This window comes from Kryptolebias marmoratus, linkage group LG17 (genome assembly GCF_001649575.2).
Source record: "Kryptolebias marmoratus isolate JLee-2015 linkage group LG17, ASM164957v2, whole genome shotgun sequence".
Taxonomy (NCBI): Eukaryota; Metazoa; Chordata; class Actinopteri; order Cyprinodontiformes; family Rivulidae; genus Kryptolebias; species Kryptolebias marmoratus.
Window position 1 is genome coordinate 13,273,776 of NC_051446.1, and position 20,348 is coordinate 13,294,123.

Here is a 20,348-nt window from a genome sequence, read left to right on the forward strand (position 1 = left end):
AAGAAGGACTTGTAGTTCAGGCAGTCCTCTGTTGCATGACTGAGACAATGAGCTACTGATGGCGCTTGTTTTCTCTTCAACTTACAGGTTTGCTCAGAGTTTTGCTTTGCACGGAGGGACACACGGACAGGAAGTTTTCACTGCTAACCGACCACATCCAATCTGAGTCAGTGCACTTGTTTCAGGAGGGTGTGGAGGTGTTGAGAGGAGGGAGGGAGAGCAAGAGAGAGAGAGAGAGAGAGAGAGAGAGGGAGGGAGGCGCGCACCGACACCTTGGCAGTGAGGGGGGAAGCAGGCGGCTCTCAATGGGGGAAGTCTGAGAGGAGCTGCGGTGCTACCTGTTGGAGCTGATCGGGGAGCAGAGGACAGAAGAAGAAGGAAGGAGGGGGGCGATACAGGAAAAAAAAAAAAAAAAAGAAGCTCAAAACATGTTGTTTCCACGACTATCGGCGCTACTCTGCGCTGTTTTGGCCGCGCACCACGGGACTCGGACCTGCAGTGGATTTAATATAGACGCACGCTTTCCTGTGATCAAAGAAGGGAAAACCAAAGGCAGCTTCTTCGGCTTCTCTGTAGCCCTGCACGAGCAGACGAAGGGCTCCAAAAAGTACCTGTAAGTTCTGGGTTGGGGCACGCTTTCAATCACAGTCGCTCTAATGTAGGAGTTGAACCATGTCCGAGGTTATACAGGAAATGAGCTAACCTTTACCTGCTGCTCATTAGGAGCTCACCTGTGCAAAAAACCCCCGCGACTGAGTGTTTAACTTCCAGTTGCTCCCTTGGGAACACTAACTTATCTTTTGAGACTTCCTGAAGAACAAATTAGTTCAAACTGCTATAGATCAGGTATATAAAGTGTTTATTTGGAAAAAAAGAAAAAAAACGCACAGGTGTTCTGGTATGTGTGCCCTTAAGGCATTGAAAACCAGACTGACTGCTGAGCTGGCTGCAGTTTTCCTCTATGTTTTAACCTGGGTGCAATTTTTACCTGTCAAATAGATTTTTAAAATTGATAAAAAACCATTTTTTTTTTATTTGTATTTAAACATTTGGACAGGTGCACTGTACTGATCTTTGGCCTCTATAGTGATTTCAATGCATCAAGTTTGTTTTAGCAAAGAATGCAGAGAAAATGTACTTTCAGTTCAAATGTGATTAAAGAAGAGTGGCAGGGGCAATAAAACAGTGAGAAATGCATGGTGGAGCATTGCAAAACTAATGAGTTTAATTGGTAGCAGTTCAGAAACATGACTGAACATGAGAGTTTTTTTCAGAGGTTTAAATTGGGTGAGGTTAACCACACAGTGAAACACTCAGGGAGCAAAGTTTAGTCGTTTTCAAACAACATGTTATATCAATAAAAGTTTTGACCTCTAAGGCAGAATTGCATAAAAACAAAAAAGGCCCTGCTGTCCTTGAGGGAATGTCCATTGCTCGATACCTTTGACTGCCAAAACAAAAAATAATGTGAGGGATCATAGATCTCACATAATGTTAGCACTTTGGCAGCCATCTTGAATCATGCTGACTCCAAATGTTAATCAATTTTACACGGGCATCCAGTCATTACTTTCTGTAGGTTTTAGTCAAATCTGTGTAGTGGTTCATGAGATATTTTGCCAACAGATAGTCAGGGTTGACTCCAGTAGTTAATAGTGAAAATTTAAACTAAGATCAAACACAATGTGGTGCTGAGAGTACGTGTTGAGAATGACTCTCGGCTACTACCATACCAGATTTTAGCTCAATATCTGTGAAACTGACTGAGTTGTTGCCATTTGTCTTTTAAAAGTTTAGTTGGCTGTTGTGGCTATCTTGATTTGGCTTGACTCCAAAAGTTAATCAGTTGTAGAGGCACATTAAATAATTATTTTCTGAGAGTTTTAATACAATCTGCTCTTTGGTTTATGAGATATTTTGCTAATATGACAAACCAACACTGACACAGGCAAAAACATTATAGTCTACCTATCCGCTAACGGCTATAAGAAGGCACAGATAATATGGTGGTAATTATTTCACAAGCAATTTCTATTTTAATAACCGAATAACTTCTTTTTACTATTTTCATTTTGCGATACAACGCTTTTCAAATCATTGAACTCTGTTCCATTTGTGTGTCCTAACCTATTTAGGTGAGGTTAAATAATGGAAAAAAATTACAGGTCCCCGTAGAAACAGGTTGTATGGAAAAGATGCCTACGTATATTCTTGTGCTGAAAGGAGGAAGTGGTCTGTACTTTTTTTCCCCATTGACCCTTTAATCAGGTCTGTTTGACAGAAGTGGATTTGTGTTTCCTCATAAACGTGTTCGCTGGTCTGTAACACTCAGACGTTGTTTTTACCGAGACATAAATCCACAGAGCTTTGACTGGTTTTTGGTAGAAGTGAGTAATGTGGTTCATGAGAATGGGCCTAGTTGAGTTTCAGCGACATGAATACGTGACTTCCTCTGCAGCATCTTTACTGAGAGTTCTTCAGACTGGGCAGTCGTTCGGTGTAGGATTTCTCTTTTCTAATTACAGCGGCCTCTCCATCCTTCCACATCCGCGACTACACAACATCCTCATAAGCTGCTTATCTGTACCGTTGTTTCTCTTTATGCAGGAAGAAAACTGTAAACCACAGCCCACTTCCTCTGTGTTCTCAGCAAAAAAAAACGTGTCTTATCAGTGTAATCTCTTCAGAGTAGCAGACTAATGTGAACCACAGTTCATAGAATGGACAGCACTGTCCTGCTGACATACGAGTTCTCACTTTGGCCCTGGGTCTGAGGGATCGTCAGCATCTGCAACCCAAAATGAGGAAGGTGTGAGCAATTTGCATCACTTTTAGATGTATATCTATCAAATGACCTTTTGAACATTCAATTTAATGTGCAATATCACTTTTTTCCCCCAAATAAAACATAACTTTTGCCATTAATTAAAGTGAACAAGTTTAGTTCTGATCCAGCTGACGATGAAACTGACTCCCGAATATTTTCCAGGTTCAGTACAGTAAGTTTGGAACCTGTTTAGTGTAGTGCACAAACACTTATGTTAGTCTTAGTTAACTTTTGGGAGCACCATAAAAGAAACAACCCGAGTCTTAGCCATATTTTGTTTTATTTTAAAGCTTCAGTCTTAAAGAAACACAAAATCTTTTTTGACATATAAAGAAAGGGACCTTGGTTTTGTGACCGAATGGCAACCTTTCATTTACAGAACTAATATTTTCACTAATTGGCAGGATTGCTTTCTAATTACTGATAGATTTGTGCTGGTGTCTCTGTCATTTCTCATTATTACACATAACTTAATTTATGGACATCTATGGTTTGATCTCTTTGCCTGTGTGGACTGGATGGGTTGTTACATGGACATCTGGTGAGAATTTTATGTCAATAATACCTTTTAGAAATATATTTACTCACAAAATTGGTGACGTGTTCAGTACTTATTTTACTCGCTGTATGTTGAATGTTTGAACTGCTTTTAAAGTCCAGTCCTCCGTTTTTGTCTTTTATAACCCGCAATCTGCAATGCAGAAGCTGTTTCAAGTTTCCTTTTCTGTGGAAGGAGTTGTAGTTTGGATATTTGTGGAAAAAAATGTCCAAAAGAGGCAACGAAACTAGTCAAAGCATCATTGGTGCATCCATGACTGAGACAGAGTTTAGGATTAAAGTTAAGCCTGAGGGCCCCAATCTTTTATTTCAGTTAAAAAGTTTTTCGTAAACCCCTCTAAGATGTCTGCTATTATCTAATTAGTTTATTAGTTTATTTCTTGGGTGAGCTTAGGAAAATACAAAATATATTTTAAATCAAGGGTCAAGATGGGAGTTAGTGTCCAATAAGAAGGTTAGCAGCACCCGATCAACCTGAAAGCTGCCTGAGGCCAACTTGTATCTGCCTCCCCCCACTCATTTCCACTCTTTGAGTCAATCTTTGGGTTTCAAATATATACTTTTTTGTCTATTTTTTTTTGTTTTTTGTTCTCTATTGTGGCGGGGATCATTCAGCTGGCCAACTATTGGCTCTTCCACTCCCCTGACCCCATGGTATGACTGGAATGTATTACTTTTCTGTGCACAGTCACAACCTGCCAGGTTTCAGGTTGAGGCAAAGCTCTGGTGAAATGAGGGCGAGGGGAGAACATTTTACACTCAAACCTCTAAACTAGAAAGTTAGTCATTCAGGTAAAGATCCTTTCATTTCAGAAAGGGGAGCCTCTGAGTACAAAAAAGTAGTCTTAATTCCTTCAATTGATGAATATTTAATCAGAGCTTGAGTGCATTTGCTTTTTTCAGCTCATCTCTGACTGACTACAGAATCCTCTGGGACTAAAAGCCAGTCTTTTAAGTTGAAAGGGCCTTCCCCTCTCTGCTGTGAGGTGCAAATTAAAATGGTATGTTGCTGTTTGCATACTAATCCAATGTTCAGTCGGAACATGCACAGAAACATCTTCTGCTTTTCCTCAAACTTTTTAGGTTTACAGGACTTAAAACAAGACATCTCATGAAAATAATCCACCTTGTTTAAATACATCTGATGAGGATGGTGTGTCAGACAGAAACTGAATACTCTCCCTCTGAAATTAAAGCTTATCTTTGGTCTGTTTTAAAAAAAATAAAAATAAAAAACCATAATGCGCTGAAAACCCATTAACAGCAAAAACACACTTGAAGAATGACTGCAAAAAGTTCTTATCTGTGCCAGTAACAGGCTGGCAGCTCATTTTCACAGGGTAGTGTGAGTTTCCTCTGAACCTTATGTTTGTTTGGCTGCAGACTCCCTTCTTTCACTCTTGTCATCATAGAAGTTCACCCCGGACAGGTTTTTGGTCCATCCCAATAGGCATACTTGCCAACATTAAAAGCTCTATATGTGGAACATTTGCTTCTTCTAGAAAGTACACTTACCCTTACGGTAAATAAATTGAATTGCTTAGTGCTGCAAAACAACACCAACCCCTTTTTAAAAATAGATTTTCTATGTATTGCATCTTTAAGGACTACAGCATCAGTAGAAATGGACTTTTATTCTTGTGGGAGTGATGGTGGTGGATGGGTGTTGGGCAAATATCCAACATTCCTCCTCTTCAAAATGTTAAAGTGGTCCAGTTCTTTGGTGTATGAGAGAACTTTAGGGATGCAACCCTAAATCATGTTGGTAAAGCTAAAACAAAATTGACATGAGAGCAAAAATGTGCTGACTGATTTGTAGGTTTATGCCAAAATAATGTTTATGGCATTTATTCATTTAATCCATTATGTTGGTAATAGCATTAGTTGCATTTTTATGACAGCAGCAGTAGGAGTGACTTCTTATAACACGCTAAAGTGGATTTGAGCAAGATCTCAGGCCTCCCACTAATCTCCACAAATGAGTTTTTATAAAAGGGGTTTAGTGAAGACTGTTTCCATCTTAAAGCTGTAAAAGGTCATTTTTTCCAGTTATTTGTGTAAATGCTGCCAACAGCATAGAAAAGAAGCTAATGTAGCTAGCCTCTGGGCTAATGAGCGCTACCTACAGCTGGAAAAACGATACGCTTCAGTGCCATTTGCTCCTCGTGCCATTTTTCATCTCTGAATAGGGAAATAATCCTGGAGTATTGGTTTACATCACTGTTTGTCTGAGGAAGTAGGTGCACGCAGTCATTTTAGGCATGACATTCAGTCATTTTTAGTTGCTTTTCACTAAATGAAATGCATCGACTAGAAAAATGCTTGAAGGGGAAATAGGTTTTATGCACAGCTGCACTTTTTTTCTAATACAAAACTTGGCACGAAGCATGCATGCTAACAGTGTTGCTGTTAGCTGCATTATAACTGTGTAGCTGTCCACCTGTAGCCCAGTTAACACCAAATCCCAACCCCACCAACAAAACCTCTTCTCCTCTTTCACATATAGGGTCAAAAGTTAATGGGTGCACTGTCACTGATACTCCGAGTCTCTTGTGAGTTCTGATGTGCGCTGGCGTGGTGGGAGGCCACCGAGAGACCAAAGAGACGTGTCTATGAGGCATGCAACTGTGATCATTTGTGTATATGTGCCTTTCAGCTTGCATGCATACATTTAGATGGAATCCTCCATATTAGTTTGGCACACAGTCTGCTTGTGTACAAATGTAAAATGGGTTGATAAAAGTTTCACTTTCATAGCAAACTTCATGGGTGAAGTTAGCTGACCTACAACCTATAGACTAGGCATGGGACTCCCAGAGTACCTCTTAACTTGATACAATACACAATATGTGGCTGAAAACGTTCATGTAACAATACAAGTACTGATAAATAAAATGTTAGCCAATTCTGAAATGACATATCACAATATCTGTCTAGGTATTAATAAAAAAAAAAATCATAAATAAAGAACTAGGATTCTTTGGAGGAATGCAGATCGACGTTTCATTCATGAGTTTTAGAATAAAATTGTCTCATGATGAGAAATGTTGTTGTTGTAGTCGTTTTTGTCAAACCTTAAATCCCATTGTGAGCAATCTTGCATTAAATCTCCTGACCTGTTAGCGGTCAGAGTACAGTATGTGTTATAAATGCCTCTCCACTACTAAAGCATCAAAATTTAGTTCAATATCTATAAAACTGTCTGGGTTAGAGTCATTTTTGTGTTTGCAGAGTTTGATTAGCTGTGCTGACTGTCTTGAATCAGGTTAACTTTGATGTAGAGGTACATCAAATACGTTCTGAACATTTCATTAAAATGAATCCAGTGGTTTATGAGGTATTTTGGTAACAGGCAGACAGAGATGACTCTTTTCTCCTTTTATTGGCATGTGACAATGAAAAGTGCTCCTTGTCTTTTTTCCTCAGTCTGCCATTATCAAAGTGTCAAGTTTTCTTCATTTTGGTGTTCAGCACCTCTGCAAAGAGTCAGGAAGTAACAACACTGGAAACATCTTATTTTTCACATTAAAGAACCATTTTTGTGCAGATATTAGCATATCAACTTAAAAAAAGGATAATAGTTTGCCCTATCTATATTTTGTCCCACCTGTACTTTCAGACACAAACAAATCAAACCTTTTCCTTATCAAACAATATTGGACACGTTGTTTATAAAAAAAGAATGGGTTTGTAATCAGGGGATTACCTGTCGTGTTTAATTTGTAAGACTGGCTCAAAATGAGTTTGTTCTCCTGTTACTGTTTCACCAAAGGCAGATGGCCGTTTTTAAACAGGATGTTTGTCCAGCTCAAATAAATGGCTACACCGTCTGTGTCCTAGGAGCAAACAAATATTTTATGTTAATGTAATTGTTCTGTGATACTTCCTCTTTTAAGTAGCAGTTTTATGCAGCTCTTTTAATCTTGATCAAAGATGACCACTACTCCTTTTTCTTGATGTTCAGTCTTAGCCTTTAGGAGGTCATGTGCTACAAAACTGAAAACAGCCTGAGAAGACCTGACGGAGAAGACCAAGCTTGCTTGTCGTTTAGTTTAGCTTTAAACAAGAGAAACGTGACAGAAATGTAAATTTTAAAACTACTTGTAAAGGAAAAATTAAAGAGGCCAAACGAAACACTGTTTATGTCTTTAAAAAAAACAGTCATTTAAGTTTCAAGATAATCAAAATGCATTGATAATCGTTTTATAATCGAATGCAATCAAATCGTGAGGTGCCTAAAGACTCCCACCCTAACAAATCTGCTATAATTCCCCAAGGCAAGAAGCGCTCTGATCATTAACAGCTGCAGGTAAGACACTGACCACTAATAAGTACAAAAAAAAGAAAGAAAAACTGTAACTTTAACATTAAACAACCCTTATATGTTGTGTTGTGAGATTTTTTTCTAAAAGTACAATAAACTGGATGTTTGAGTTTTTTAGCAGCAGACCTCAGTGGATGCATAGCAGCTACAAGAACCAGGCACACACATTCATCAAGGGACTCTCTTCCCTCTCACCAGCACAGTAACAGAGGAGCTCATTGTGAGACAGCATGTCTGTCATATCAACTATATTCTTTTCTTTCGCTGAAGTCATTACATCATTACAGCAGCATAAAAAGATCCCAAGCCGAGTCCGCTCTTGTCCTCTCGCTTAATTCAATCTGCAAATTGAGTCGCTGCATTCAATATTATCTTTGTTTATTTGCTTAGTGAGTCTAAGTGGCAATGTTTCCCTGGAATCAATAAGAATCCCTGCAGTGTGCTAAAAACAGAGGATGGAGTAGGTTAGCGTGTAGCTCCTGTGTATCTGTCATTTTACAGTTTCAGCAGGGAAATAATACCACTTCATGTTCCTTTTTCACCTGTGTCTTAGAGTATATACTGTGAATCACTCTCAGCTACTACCATAACAAATTTTAGCTCACTCTGTGTAAACTTTACTGAGGTATAGCTGTTGTTTTTGTGCAGACTAAAGTCAATTAACTGTGGTGGCCATCTTAAATGAGATTGACTGCAAAACTTAATCAGCTGTATGTGTACATCCAATGATAACTTTCTGAGTTTCATTACAATTCATCCGGTGGTTCATGAGATATTTTACTAACAGACAAACAGGGTTGACTCCAACAGTTAATACCAAAGTTTTAAAGAAAGTTCTTGCCAGTGTGTAGTGCTCATAGTATGTGTTAGGGATGACTCTCACCTACTACTGCACCAACCTTTAGGTCAGCTTCTGTAAAATTGACTAAGTTGGAACCCTTTTTGTGTTTTTTGAAAGTCATTTAGCTGTGGCGGCCATCATGAATCAGGCTGACTCAAAAGTTAATTAGTTGTAGATGGATATCAAATGACTACTTTCTGAAAGTTTCTTTGAAATCTGTTGAGTTGGTTGTAAGATATTTGACTAAAGCTACAAAGAAACGAGGAAACGGACACAGGAAAAAAGCATTATCACCCATTTTTCATCTTTTAGTGGTGAGTAATATGCCTACTACAGTATGTCTTATAAGATTGAGAAGCCACACCTTTTGACAAACATGTTGCCCTAAACCTTATTTGAGAGGTAGCCACTTGTTTAAGGCTGATGTACTCATACTCACAGCTGCTGTGACTCAGCATGCGTGCTGCATAAATGTGGTCAAGAAGGAAAAAACTATAAGTTACCTGTTTTCCTAGGATTTGACCTTTTGTTTCACAATGTCACAGTCACCTCATCTCCTCTTAGAAGTTTACAAAGCTTCTGAACTTCCAAAATTGTTTTACCACTTTTTTTTATAAAGTTAGACTTTCTGTTTTGTTATAATGAAAAGTTATCACCCGCCGGAGAAGGCAGGATGAGTGTGTGTTTGTACCATTAGCCAAATATTCCATGAATCACTGAACAGATTTTAATGAAAATTTCAGGCAAAAAAATCATAGGATGTATATCAAAAACTGATAAACTTTCAGAGTCAATGTGATTCAAAATGACCTCCACCGCAAATTCAAACTAATCAACACGAAAATGGCTATAACTCACTCAGTGCATCAGATATTGGGTTAAAATTTGATGTGGTAGTAGCTGAGTCATTCACAACACATACTCTGAGGGTGACATCTTCTAGTATCACATGAGATTTGTTTCAAGGTTTTACCTAAAGTGCTACAAAAACATAATTTTTCAAAATTTGAGCTCAGTCTCAAACTTTGGCATGAAAGACGGTGGGCGATATACATGCCTTAAGCTAGTCTTTTAATTTTATTTAACTGCTTGAAAACGTTTCGGGTTGACACTTTTTTAACCAACCATTCAGAGCTTTTTAGATGGATGTGTTGACCTCTGTTTGTTTAGCTTAAGCTGAACTGATATGAATGTGCAGTAGTTCGTCAAATTCCTTTCTCGTGTGATTTTTCTCTCGCCTGTAGTTATGAAAATGCTGCTGAGTTTAACTGGGTGTGTTTGCCTTGGTAAATGTTTGGTTTAGCCCGTCGTGTGGATCACTTGGTAGTCAGGGGCCGAGTTTCAACACGTCCTCAGTCGGTATGCAGCTGCTGGTTGCCCTTCTTCCACTGAAAGCCTATTTATGAGGAAGTGATGAGCAGAGGAGATCCGGGAGGGGGGGGGGTTCAGGGACATTGTTCTAGCTGGTTTTGGAAAACTGCACTTCTGACTGAGTCAGCACTAGGTTACTAAGGCTTGTGTCAATTTCATGAGGGTTGAGAAACAGTAAAGTGTGATTTCAAAATTTCTTGTGCAACCTAACCATGATTTGTTCATCAAGTGCAAAAATGGTCACATAAGATGCAATTGCTGCTACTTGAGTCCTTTTCCCTTTTAAATCCATTTTTAGGGCCCTTTTAGGTGTCTGGATTACTTACAGACTGTAAATTAAAAACTTCAAGAGGTCACTGCAGCTCAAAGGGGGCAAGGAGTTTCCATGTTCTCCTTGTGCATGGGTGGGTTTTCTCCTGGTGTTCTGCTTTCTTTCCATAGTCCAAAAACTTGCACATTAGATTAACTGGAGATTCTGAATTAACCTTTGGTGTGAATGGCTGTTTGTGGCCTGGTGACCGGTCCAGGGTGTACCCTAATCCTAACCCTAACCCCTGACACCTGGAAACAAGTACCAGTTCTCTGCAACACTAAACAGGATGAGGCAGGTGTAAAAAGATGAATGGATGGACTGCAGCTCAAACGTTCTTTGCTTTTCTTGTTTGATTGTTTTTGAGTATCCCTTTGCACTTGAAACATGAGGGGTAAAAGTCAGCCATAGGAAGACGGAGTACATGTGTGTGAATGAGAGGGAGGCAGGTGGAACGATGAGGCTACAAGAAGCAGAGACTTTAGGTACTTTGGGTCGACTGTCCAGGAAAACATGGAGTGAGGTGAAGAAGAGTGTCCAGGCAGGATGGAGTGGCTGGAAAAAAGTTTCAGGAGTGATTTGTGAAAAAAAGGTGGCAGCAAAGGTCAAAGGAAAGGTTTACAAGACAGGTGAGAGCAGCTATGTTGTATGGTTTGGAGACAAAAAGACAAGAGACAGAACTGGAAGTAGCAGAGCTGAAGATGTTGAGGTTGTCCTTGGGAGGGACAGGATTAGGAATGAGGTCATCAGAGGTACAGCACAGGTTGAACAACTTGGAGATAAAGTTAGAGAGGCCAGACTGAGATGGTTTGGACATGTGCAGAGGAGGGACAGTGGGTATATTGGTAGAAGGATGTTAGAGATCCAGCTGCCAGGAAAGAGACAAAGAGGAGATATATGGATGCAGAGAGGACATGGAGGTAGTTAGAATGAGGACAAATGACACAGAAGACAAATGGAGGAGGATGGCTCGCTGTGGAAACCTCTGAAAAGGGAACAGCTGAAAGAAAAAAAAAGGTTAGCTTGGTTCCCCCTGTATAAAACCTGCTCTCTTCTCTGAACTAATAGTGCTCTCAAAATTATCTACTGCAGATACGACATTGATTGCTCATAACTTCTTCAATAACCCCACAGATTATCCAAGCCCTTAAAAGCATGCTTCAGTTTTTTGACATTTCTGTTTGGTTCGTAACTACTGGCTTTAAAGCGTTTCTAAAGTCTCTTCTAGTTTTCCCCCTGAAGTTCTGGTCAGTCTCATAAAGTATTGTGTGAGTTAGTTTTCCCACAAAACTCCCAAATCTTGGAATGCAGTATTTTGATACACTGTGTGCTGCTCACAGCTAAGAGACACTTTTTATGCAATTTTCAGTTTAACAGCTTGAAAAAAAAAAAAAAACAGAAGCCAAATGATTCCATTTATCTAACCACATCTGTTTCTCACAAATTTAACATTTCTTGATGCATTTATAGGAAGCCAGATGCAAACACATGCATATACAGAAATGTTAAACAACGTGCTTTGGCATGCTCATTCTGAGTCACCATGGATTCTCAGGTGCTGCTTACTTTACTGAACGATTACCTGAACTGAAAACTTTTCCGCCCAGTCTGATGGAAACCGGAGACCTAAAGGCCAACCTTACTCCTCCTAGTTGTCGTCAATCTGACAAGATAGATTTTTTTGCCTACATCTGTCATGGTTGCAGCAGAAAGGAAAAACATTTTGTTTCAAATGATAACTTGAAGCTTTGGGTCATTGTACTTTATTATGTAAAAAGTAAAAAAAAAGTCATTTAAATATGGTGAAGTATATTATGAATACAATATCTATACCAGAAGTGCCCCAAGGTGTATTCAACTAACTGGTATTGCTTGCAAATAACCATCAAATTCTTTGAAAATGACCATATTATCCAAAACTGATGGTAATGGTAGAATTAATATAATGGCATTCATATGACCTGCAATGAAACTTTTGAGATTGTAGTCATTTTGAAACATCAGCAGTCCATTTTGGTCTTGGCTTTGCTTGGACTACATGTTAGCTTGTCAAAAACTCGAGTTCTTCAAACTGAGGTGGTTCAAAGAGCTTTCTTCAACAGGTAGGACAATAATTGTTCATAACCTTTAACAGGACCCCACATCCAACAATCTGAAGTCTTTTTAAGTTTTAAATATAATGTTTATAGTAATTTGATCTAAAATCAGCAGTGGAAGTCAACATGCACGACTGATTTTTATGTAATAAAACTTTGTCTGTTTTAGTGACAGACCAAAGAGGAAATATCGTCTAGCCACTTGTGATGTACAGATGATAAGATTGCAAAGGTGTGGGAGTATTAAGTCAAAATAAGGAAGTGTATGAGTCAAGAAACCACAGGTGGAGAAGAAAAGCTTTGGTTTCACTGAATTTATACCCAGTGAAAAGCCTTTAGTTACCCAGCAGCCTTTTTATGTTTATCTTCAGACATTGTGTAGTCTAATATGCCACATCTGTCATATTTTACATCTCAGAGCAAACAATCTGCCCTTAAATTGAAAAAATAAATGTTTGACTTGGAGATAATTTGTAGTTTTTTATCCTACTGACCCATAACATTTTATTTTTAATTACACACCAATTAACTTTATTGATTATGGCTTATCAGTTTGTGTAAGGAGTTTTTTTAATAGGGTTTGAACTGTTCAACTCACCATTTTTCACTTTCTACTGATCATCACAATGGGAGCAATTCTTTAAACCTGCTATCATTTTTATATACATAAAATACATAAACATTTATACAAAAGCATATAACTTCAGAAGGAATAAATGAGGACAAAAACCACACGTCAAAGTGAAAGCTCCACCATTGTGCCTTTGTTTCAGCACACAGTGATGCCGGTCATATATCACCAGCACACACATTGTAAACAAGATTACCTCCACCTTTCACCTACAGAGTGCAGCAGATGAATCTTGTGCTTAGGTTGAAAGACGTGTTGCCTCACAGAGTCTTGGAGAGGCGCGATCGCTCGGTTTCAAAGTTCACTGCCGTGTTAAAAGCTTCTGATGTAGGGAGTGTCCATGTGTGTGTTTGTGTGTGTGTGTGGACAAAAAGATCAGATCCATCACCGCAGAGCTTGTTTGTGTGCCTCTTTGTGTGTGTGTTTGGTTCCCGGACTTGTTATAGGTCATGCTCTGACTGCTTCACTCTCTTTTCAGTATATTTTAAAGGTCACGTTAACGAGATTTGGTTGTTTGTTTGTTGTTCAAACTAAATGAACACTCTGTGTCTCAAGTGTCATTTATATAGGTTCAATATTAAATGCTGTTTGGGGGGGAAAAAGGCTGTTGTCCTTAAAATGCACCGTGCAGAACATCTCTGCAGGATCCATTTTCTGTGTTTAGACTACAAAGGTAATCCATCTTTAGTGATGCAACTGTCTCTGTTCTGTGTCGACTAACAACATCTCTGATATTATCTCAAGTGTTGTTTCTCTGTCCGTCTGTTTATGTGTCCAGGCTTCTTGCAGGAGCACCCAAAGACAAAGCCATTTCTCTACAAAATGTCAACGAAACAGGTGCTGTTTACTCCTGTCCCATCACCACAGACCCCACAGACTGCACCAGGATGGATCTGGTCAGCACAAGTAAGCATTGTGGACAGCTTTTTTTATACCCTCAGCTGATTGCAGCAGAGATGGGTCCATTCATCAAGTTTGGTCTCAACACATGAACCAGTTGCATTAGACATAATAAAACTCCAAGAACGAAAAAGAACAACAGTTTTGTGATGTTTCTATAGGAAAAAGTCATTCTTTTTCTTCTTACGTGGCCATCTAGTGGCCAAATGTTACCTGCTTTATCTTTAAAATTGAGACTCCAGTCTGTGTGTCTAGTTTGATCTCAACAAATTTAGCATTTTTAGGATCTGAGCTGATTTTAAATTAATTGCTTTAACACTTGTTTTGGCATCTGCTATTGAAAACATAAAATGAGACATCTGAAAACTGTTTAAATCTGAGATCCTAAAAGAAATGTATTGGGTTTTTTTCCTGAAAAAATGAAATATTGGAATAACTTGCATTGTAGGATACGTGATCCAAGGAACATTACTAATTTATTTTTCTATTTGGCACATTTTTTACAACTGATCTGCACTTTCAGTTTTGGGTGGTGGTAGAATGCTTGTAGGTCAACATAAGAAAATTTATACAAGAAAATTGAAGTGCAATTTTAAAGGTGCTGTTTTATCATTATTATTAGTTTAACTTAAATTAGTTAAATAGGTCTCTATAGATACAGTATGTATGGAGACCATAAACATTTGCAAATGGTTCAGTTTGGTACTTCCTTAATATTGTGTCTAACAAGTCCAAACTGAAGGTCTAAGTTATGATTGAGTCTAACAACTGTTGCTTATTGTGGCAAAAACAGCATGTGAGACAAGAAAAACACCTGTTGTTTATTAACAAGTGTCAACTATAAAATTCCACGGAATATTTTTATTACGGAAATACGTCTGCCTTTAGATAATGAGTAAAAGCTTTTACACAATCACAGATTTGATCAGAAATCAAATAAGTCACCAGTCACAAGGCAGTTTCTAAAACTTCCTGAAACAATTGCGAGGATTCCCCAATTTCCTCACGTGAGTCTCCGGTCCTTGCTCTCAGGTTGCAGGAATTTTGAACATGTTTGAAAATTCAGTCTGGGACCCTTAACAGCTTAGTTTCCACCAGTCGGAAAGGGTGAGAAATGTGAGACAACTCAGAGAGTGCTTAGCAGCTTCTGAAATCAAACCGTGACAAAAATGCAAACAAAACAAGATCAAATTGAGACACAATTAAGATGCTCTGTGACTAAACTGTGACAAAAAAATCTTGTATGTCATTTGCAGGACATTTTCATAAATGTTGCGATTTATTTGCAATTAATGTACGTACACAAACGTGTCATAAGTACCAATCCTATGTGATTCTTGGTGAAAGTTTGCATAGTTTCTCCCAATTCTGTCTCCAAATAGTTGCCAAAAGTTGCAGCCCAGTGAAATTGCCTGACAGATTAATATATTTTTTCAGTTTCTCAATTTTAAATGTAACTTAGCTTTTTGGGGGTAATTAGTGAGGGAAGATCAAAATTGTGAGCATTTCACCCCCTTGGCCGTCCTCAGCGTTTCAGTGTGGTTGTTCCCAGAGTCAAAAATGACCCTGATGGAAAAACAGCTAAAACATTCTGAGAAGTCACACAGAAAATGTATTCACAGGTTGTTGAGCACGTCCCCAAATGTTTAGCTGTAACATGTCAGTTAATAAATAATATTCCAGCTTCCATTTGACATAGAACAAAAGTTATCAATCAGATAACCTGTAAAATCCTCTGCGTTTCTTGTAGCATTCAATTATTTATCCCATATGTGAGTTGTAGAAACAAAACTTCAGTAAGAACAAATACAAAGGACCCTGCATGTTTTTTTTTAATGTTGAAGTTAATATGACTGCTGCTCCAGTCACAGCACATATTTGTGGTTTACATGTCAGGAAATGAACAAGGCTGAAAGAATGTCACTATTTGGATCTGTCCTGTGACTACACACTCAAACATGTTGACTGAAGTGGTTTAATTTCCTATTTCAAATCTAATTTGAAATTTGTAATTATTTTTCTCAAAAATGGTCTAAAGGTAGACACGTCACCTGAAACCTTTCATGTGCAGTCCCACATCATATTGTGAAATTCTGTGCGACCTTTTAGTGCTCAGATTATGTGTTGGAGGTGACACTCGGCTACTTCCGCACCAAATTATAGGTCAATATCTATAAAACTGACTGAGCTGCAGATATTTTTGTGTTTTGTTGTAATGTTGTAGCTGTACACCCATTGAGTTTTATTAAAAACACACCCACACACACTCAGGCAAAAGTATTTACTCCTGCCTTTAGGCACTGGGTGTTAATAATTCCAGGTTGGTACTTGCACTTAGCACCATCTTGTTAATGATTTCAGACTTTCCCGTTAACACCTGACTCGTTTGATTCATTCACAGCAAGTTCATCTGAGATGGTGGAAGGCATGTGGTTGGGTGTGACAGTGGCCAGTCAGAGGAGTCTTCCAGACGGACGTGTCTTGGTGAGACAACGTTGTGTTTCGCTCCATTAATCACACACTATCAGCCAAACAGCAACATTAAGATGATACCAGTCAGGTGATACTGTTACAATCTGTGTAATTCTTGAGTGTCACGGACGACAAATAGTGTATTTTTTATTCCATTTGACAGCAGCCCGGTGCAAACATATGATACTGTTTTAATTATTTTTCAAACAAAAAATGAAATTCTGCTGTCAAATAAGACTTTACAATGATACACATGCCTTCAAGAGATAATGCATGCATTGTGTAATTCATAAATCAACAATATTTTGTGCAGGTTTTTTTACTTAATTGTTATTTTTAGACCTTTTAAACTGTGTATTTAGGCTTGATGTACTCTTCACAGCAGAAATAATGATCATTTTCAAAATACTAACATTACCACATAGTTTAATTTTAGCAAATGTTTGAATCAAATAGTTAGAGAAACTGTACGATCCCTAAACCCGTACTGTTTTCTGGTGTTCAGGCATGTGGGCATCGGTACGTGAAGATCATCCAAGGAGGGTCAGAGGATCAGAGGCGAATGATAGGAAAGTGTTTCGTACGGAGTAACGACCTGACCTTTGACAACAGTGATGAGTGGCAAACTAATACGTATCAGGTCTGTTACCCCTTTTCTGACATGGAAGGGGAGGGCCTATGCAACATGGGCATCTCTGCTGGCCTGACAGACACTGATGTCTACGCTGGCGCTACGGGTAGCAACTGGTGGCGAGGTGGGAGCTAAAAACTTCTCTGATTTCTCAATTAATTCAATAATCGTACTTTAATGCATGAACCGAGCATTCGGCCAAATCCCAGTTTGCTTCTACGCCTTAGCCCTACACTTATGTTTTGTGAGTTCATGCAAGGGGGTAGGGGTGCCCCAATTCTGTTTTTGTGATGTAGGGGAAGGGTGAAAGAGTATAGCTATCTGGCACATTTTAAACAAAAAGGTATGAGTTCTGTAAGCAAAAATTAAAAAATAAAATCTTACAAGTGTTAAAATTTCCCTTCCTTCCTTCCAGTTTACAACACATCTCAGCTTTAAAAGCTTAACTCCACACTCTAGATTTCTGGATTGAGAAAGCTCCTCGGATGAGAAGCGAAACGTCTTCAACTACAGAATAGAAGTCAAGTTGTTTTTGTTTTTAACCTTTTTTGAATTTACCATGGCCTGCATGACTGTGAATCTACACCAGCAATTTTCCTTCCTCATTCCACATTCAAATCCAAGTATTGCACTTATTTTGAAACTAGCTTTTGCTGTGCTTTTATTTTGAACGTGAGTGTTGTGGTGGTTATGAGTGCAGCCTCTTGTGTTCACAAGCAGCATATTCAGTCTCTCCTCTGGTAACTAGAGTTTTATCATAGATTAAGAAGTTATTGTCGTGTCACAAAACACAGCATTCAAAGGTTTTACCAAAATTTGGACTTCTAAGTCTTTATTTACTTAGTTTGTGGAAAACAGCCCACTGTTTTTACAAATTACAATTGGCATTATCATGCTAAACTTAGGGAGGAATATAGAGTGGAAGTACATCAGAATCTTTGCTGTTCAAACTGCAAAATCACCAAAATCTTTGTAACAGAATTAAACAGACAGAGATGGAGCATTCAAGACAAGTTTTGTGATCTCTCACAAAATAGCCAAATATTCAAAAAGCTGTTGTTTTTGTGAATGTTCATTATTTACCTTAAATATGAAAAAGCTGGAAATTCTCAAACTGACTGAGTTTGTCGCCAATGGCTACTATTGGAAGCTAATTAAAATCATATTTACATTTAATTATAAATTTTGTTTGGCAGAATTGTTTTTAACCTGTTAGTCTGGGCTTCTGCAAGAGTCCCAGTTCTTTATGTGGCCCTTTGGGAAAATAATTGCCCACCTCTGGTGTATTGGCCTCCTGAAGGAAACAATTAGCCCTTGTGACTTAGAATAAATGTTCAGGGATAAGGTGTAGGTGTAAAAGGGGTACACAATGGGAATTGGCCTTAGTCTCACACAGTGATTACTCTCTGTGACAGAATCTTGTCCAATGTTTAAGAAACTGATTCTGAAATAGTGTTTCTGCTTTGTTTTGCAGGAAATGTTTATGTAACCTGGAGAAACCCATTGGACGTTTTTGACTCTCAAACTAAAAAATTTGAAGATTTGAAAAATCGAGACAGTTACATAGGTGAACATTTAGTCATCTTTACAAAATGTTGTAGCCCTCACATAATTGGACAACTTACTTTTTTATAAGAAGTTTGATTTGAGATGCAATAAATTGAATCTTACGGTATGAGAACTCATTCCAACATGCTTCTTTTCCACAGGTTATTCTATTCTCGAAGAAAAGAAGCTGCTCAGCCATGACGACTACACAGTGGTGACAGGGGCTCCGAGAGATGAGTCCAAAGGCGCTGTGTTGTTTGGGACAAAGACTGCATATGACAATAAATTAATTCTTATAAAAACTATCCTTGGTGAACAAGTGGGCTCATATTTTGGGAGCTGCTTGGCTGCCACGGACCTCAACAATGACGAGTGCGTTTCTGTACAAATAGTGTAGTTGTGGGAAGTTCAGTGTTGGAAAATTGTTTTGATTCATTTTAGGTGTATATAAATCTAATACTGAATGTACTTCCCGACTATCCCAGCTGGAATGACTTGATCGTGGGCGCCCCTTTTTACTTCGACCGCAATAAGGATCAGGAAGGAGCTGTGTACATTTTCATGAATGAAAATGGATCCTTCCAAAATACAGCCACCGTGGTGCTGAAGGGTCCGTCGTTTTCTGCGTTTGGCTTTGCGGTTGCTGCCATCGGTGATGTCAACCAGGATGGATTCCAAGGTGTGATTCTGAACATAGCAATAGTTTTTTTTTTGTTGTTTTGGGTTTTTTTTTTTACACTTATAGGTGATGTAAAAAGTCAAGCGAGGAATTGCAAAACATCATATTCTGTGTTGCTGTCTTCTCAACCAAACAACGTTACTATGCAATTGCATGTGTGCTGAGACCATTTTGTGCCGATGGTGCTCAGGCTGTGGATGTATCAGTCCACCTGATCAGTGTCTGGTCAATCCAAATGTCTACTCAACTCTTGACAGACCGATACATTCAGCAGCCTCTCAGCACTGCCAGAATATTCATAATCTGCTCAGCACACATACATTCACATAGTAACACAGACATTCGGTTGAGAATGTAGAGATTTGCAGATGACGTTGTGATCTGTAGTGAGAGTAGGAAGCAGGGGAATGAGAGTCTGGAGAGGTGGAAGCTTCTCTGGGGAGCAGAGGAATACAGTCAATAGAAGCAAGACAGAATCCACGAGGTGAATGAGAGAGAGATGGTTTGGACATGTGAAGAGGAAGGATAGTGGATGTACTGGCCAAAGGATGATGAATATGAAGCTGCCAGGGAGGAAGAAAAGGTTCAAGGATTTATTAATTTTTGGATGGTTGGCATGGCAGAGGAGCATGCTAAAGATAGGAAGGGATGGAGGCAGATGATTCGCTGTGGCAATCCCTAAAGGAAGCAGCTGAAAGGAGACAGTAAAATATTTTGTTAATTTTCAACAGCTTTGCCTTTGCACCTTTACTCAAGATGTTTCTCTGCTCTGTCTGTCTCCAGATTTTGCGGTAGGGGCACCATTCCATGAAACAGGAAAGGTGTACATATGGATGGGAAGTAAAAAGGGAATTTCACGGGAGCCCAGTCAGGTAAGAACAATCAGGAATTCTGTTTTATCTGAAGCACTGTTGAAAAACAATAAGTAACTGCTGCTCTCTACAGGTGATTGAGGGTAAGTCAGTGGGTAATGGCCTGTTCCATACCTTCGGCTACTCCATCAGTGGAGGACTAGACATGGATGACAGCAGCTACCCTGACATCTTAGTTGGCTCTCTGGATGACCGTATAGCCCTTCTGAGGTAGAAAAAAAATCTGTTATTTTTGTGTAAAAAAAATAGCCACTTTTTTATCCAGCGTTTTAACTAGGTCTTCAGCAA

At 38.8% G+C, this 20,348-nt stretch overlaps 1 protein-coding gene across 1 annotated transcript in view; it reads left to right on the forward strand.

Annotated features, from left to right (window-relative positions):
• The first annotated feature begins 276 nt into the window (after positions 1-276).
• The window catches only part of itga3b (integrin, alpha 3b), a 30,555-nt gene continuing 10,483 nt past the window's right edge, over positions 277-20,348 (forward strand). Inside the window, exons 1-9 of the mRNA XM_017418571.3 lie at positions 277-613; positions 13,737-13,864; positions 16,260-16,342; positions 16,836-17,085; positions 18,436-18,528; positions 18,671-18,881; positions 18,995-19,188; positions 19,972-20,060; positions 20,134-20,270. Coding sequence (XP_017274060.1) covers positions 429-613; positions 13,737-13,864; positions 16,260-16,342; positions 16,836-17,085; positions 18,436-18,528; positions 18,671-18,881; positions 18,995-19,188; positions 19,972-20,060; positions 20,134-20,270 — 1,370 coding nt within the window. The 5' untranslated portion in view covers positions 277-428. The remainder of the gene's footprint in view (positions 614-13,736; positions 13,865-16,259; positions 16,343-16,835; positions 17,086-18,435; positions 18,529-18,670; positions 18,882-18,994; positions 19,189-19,971; positions 20,061-20,133; positions 20,271-20,348) is intronic.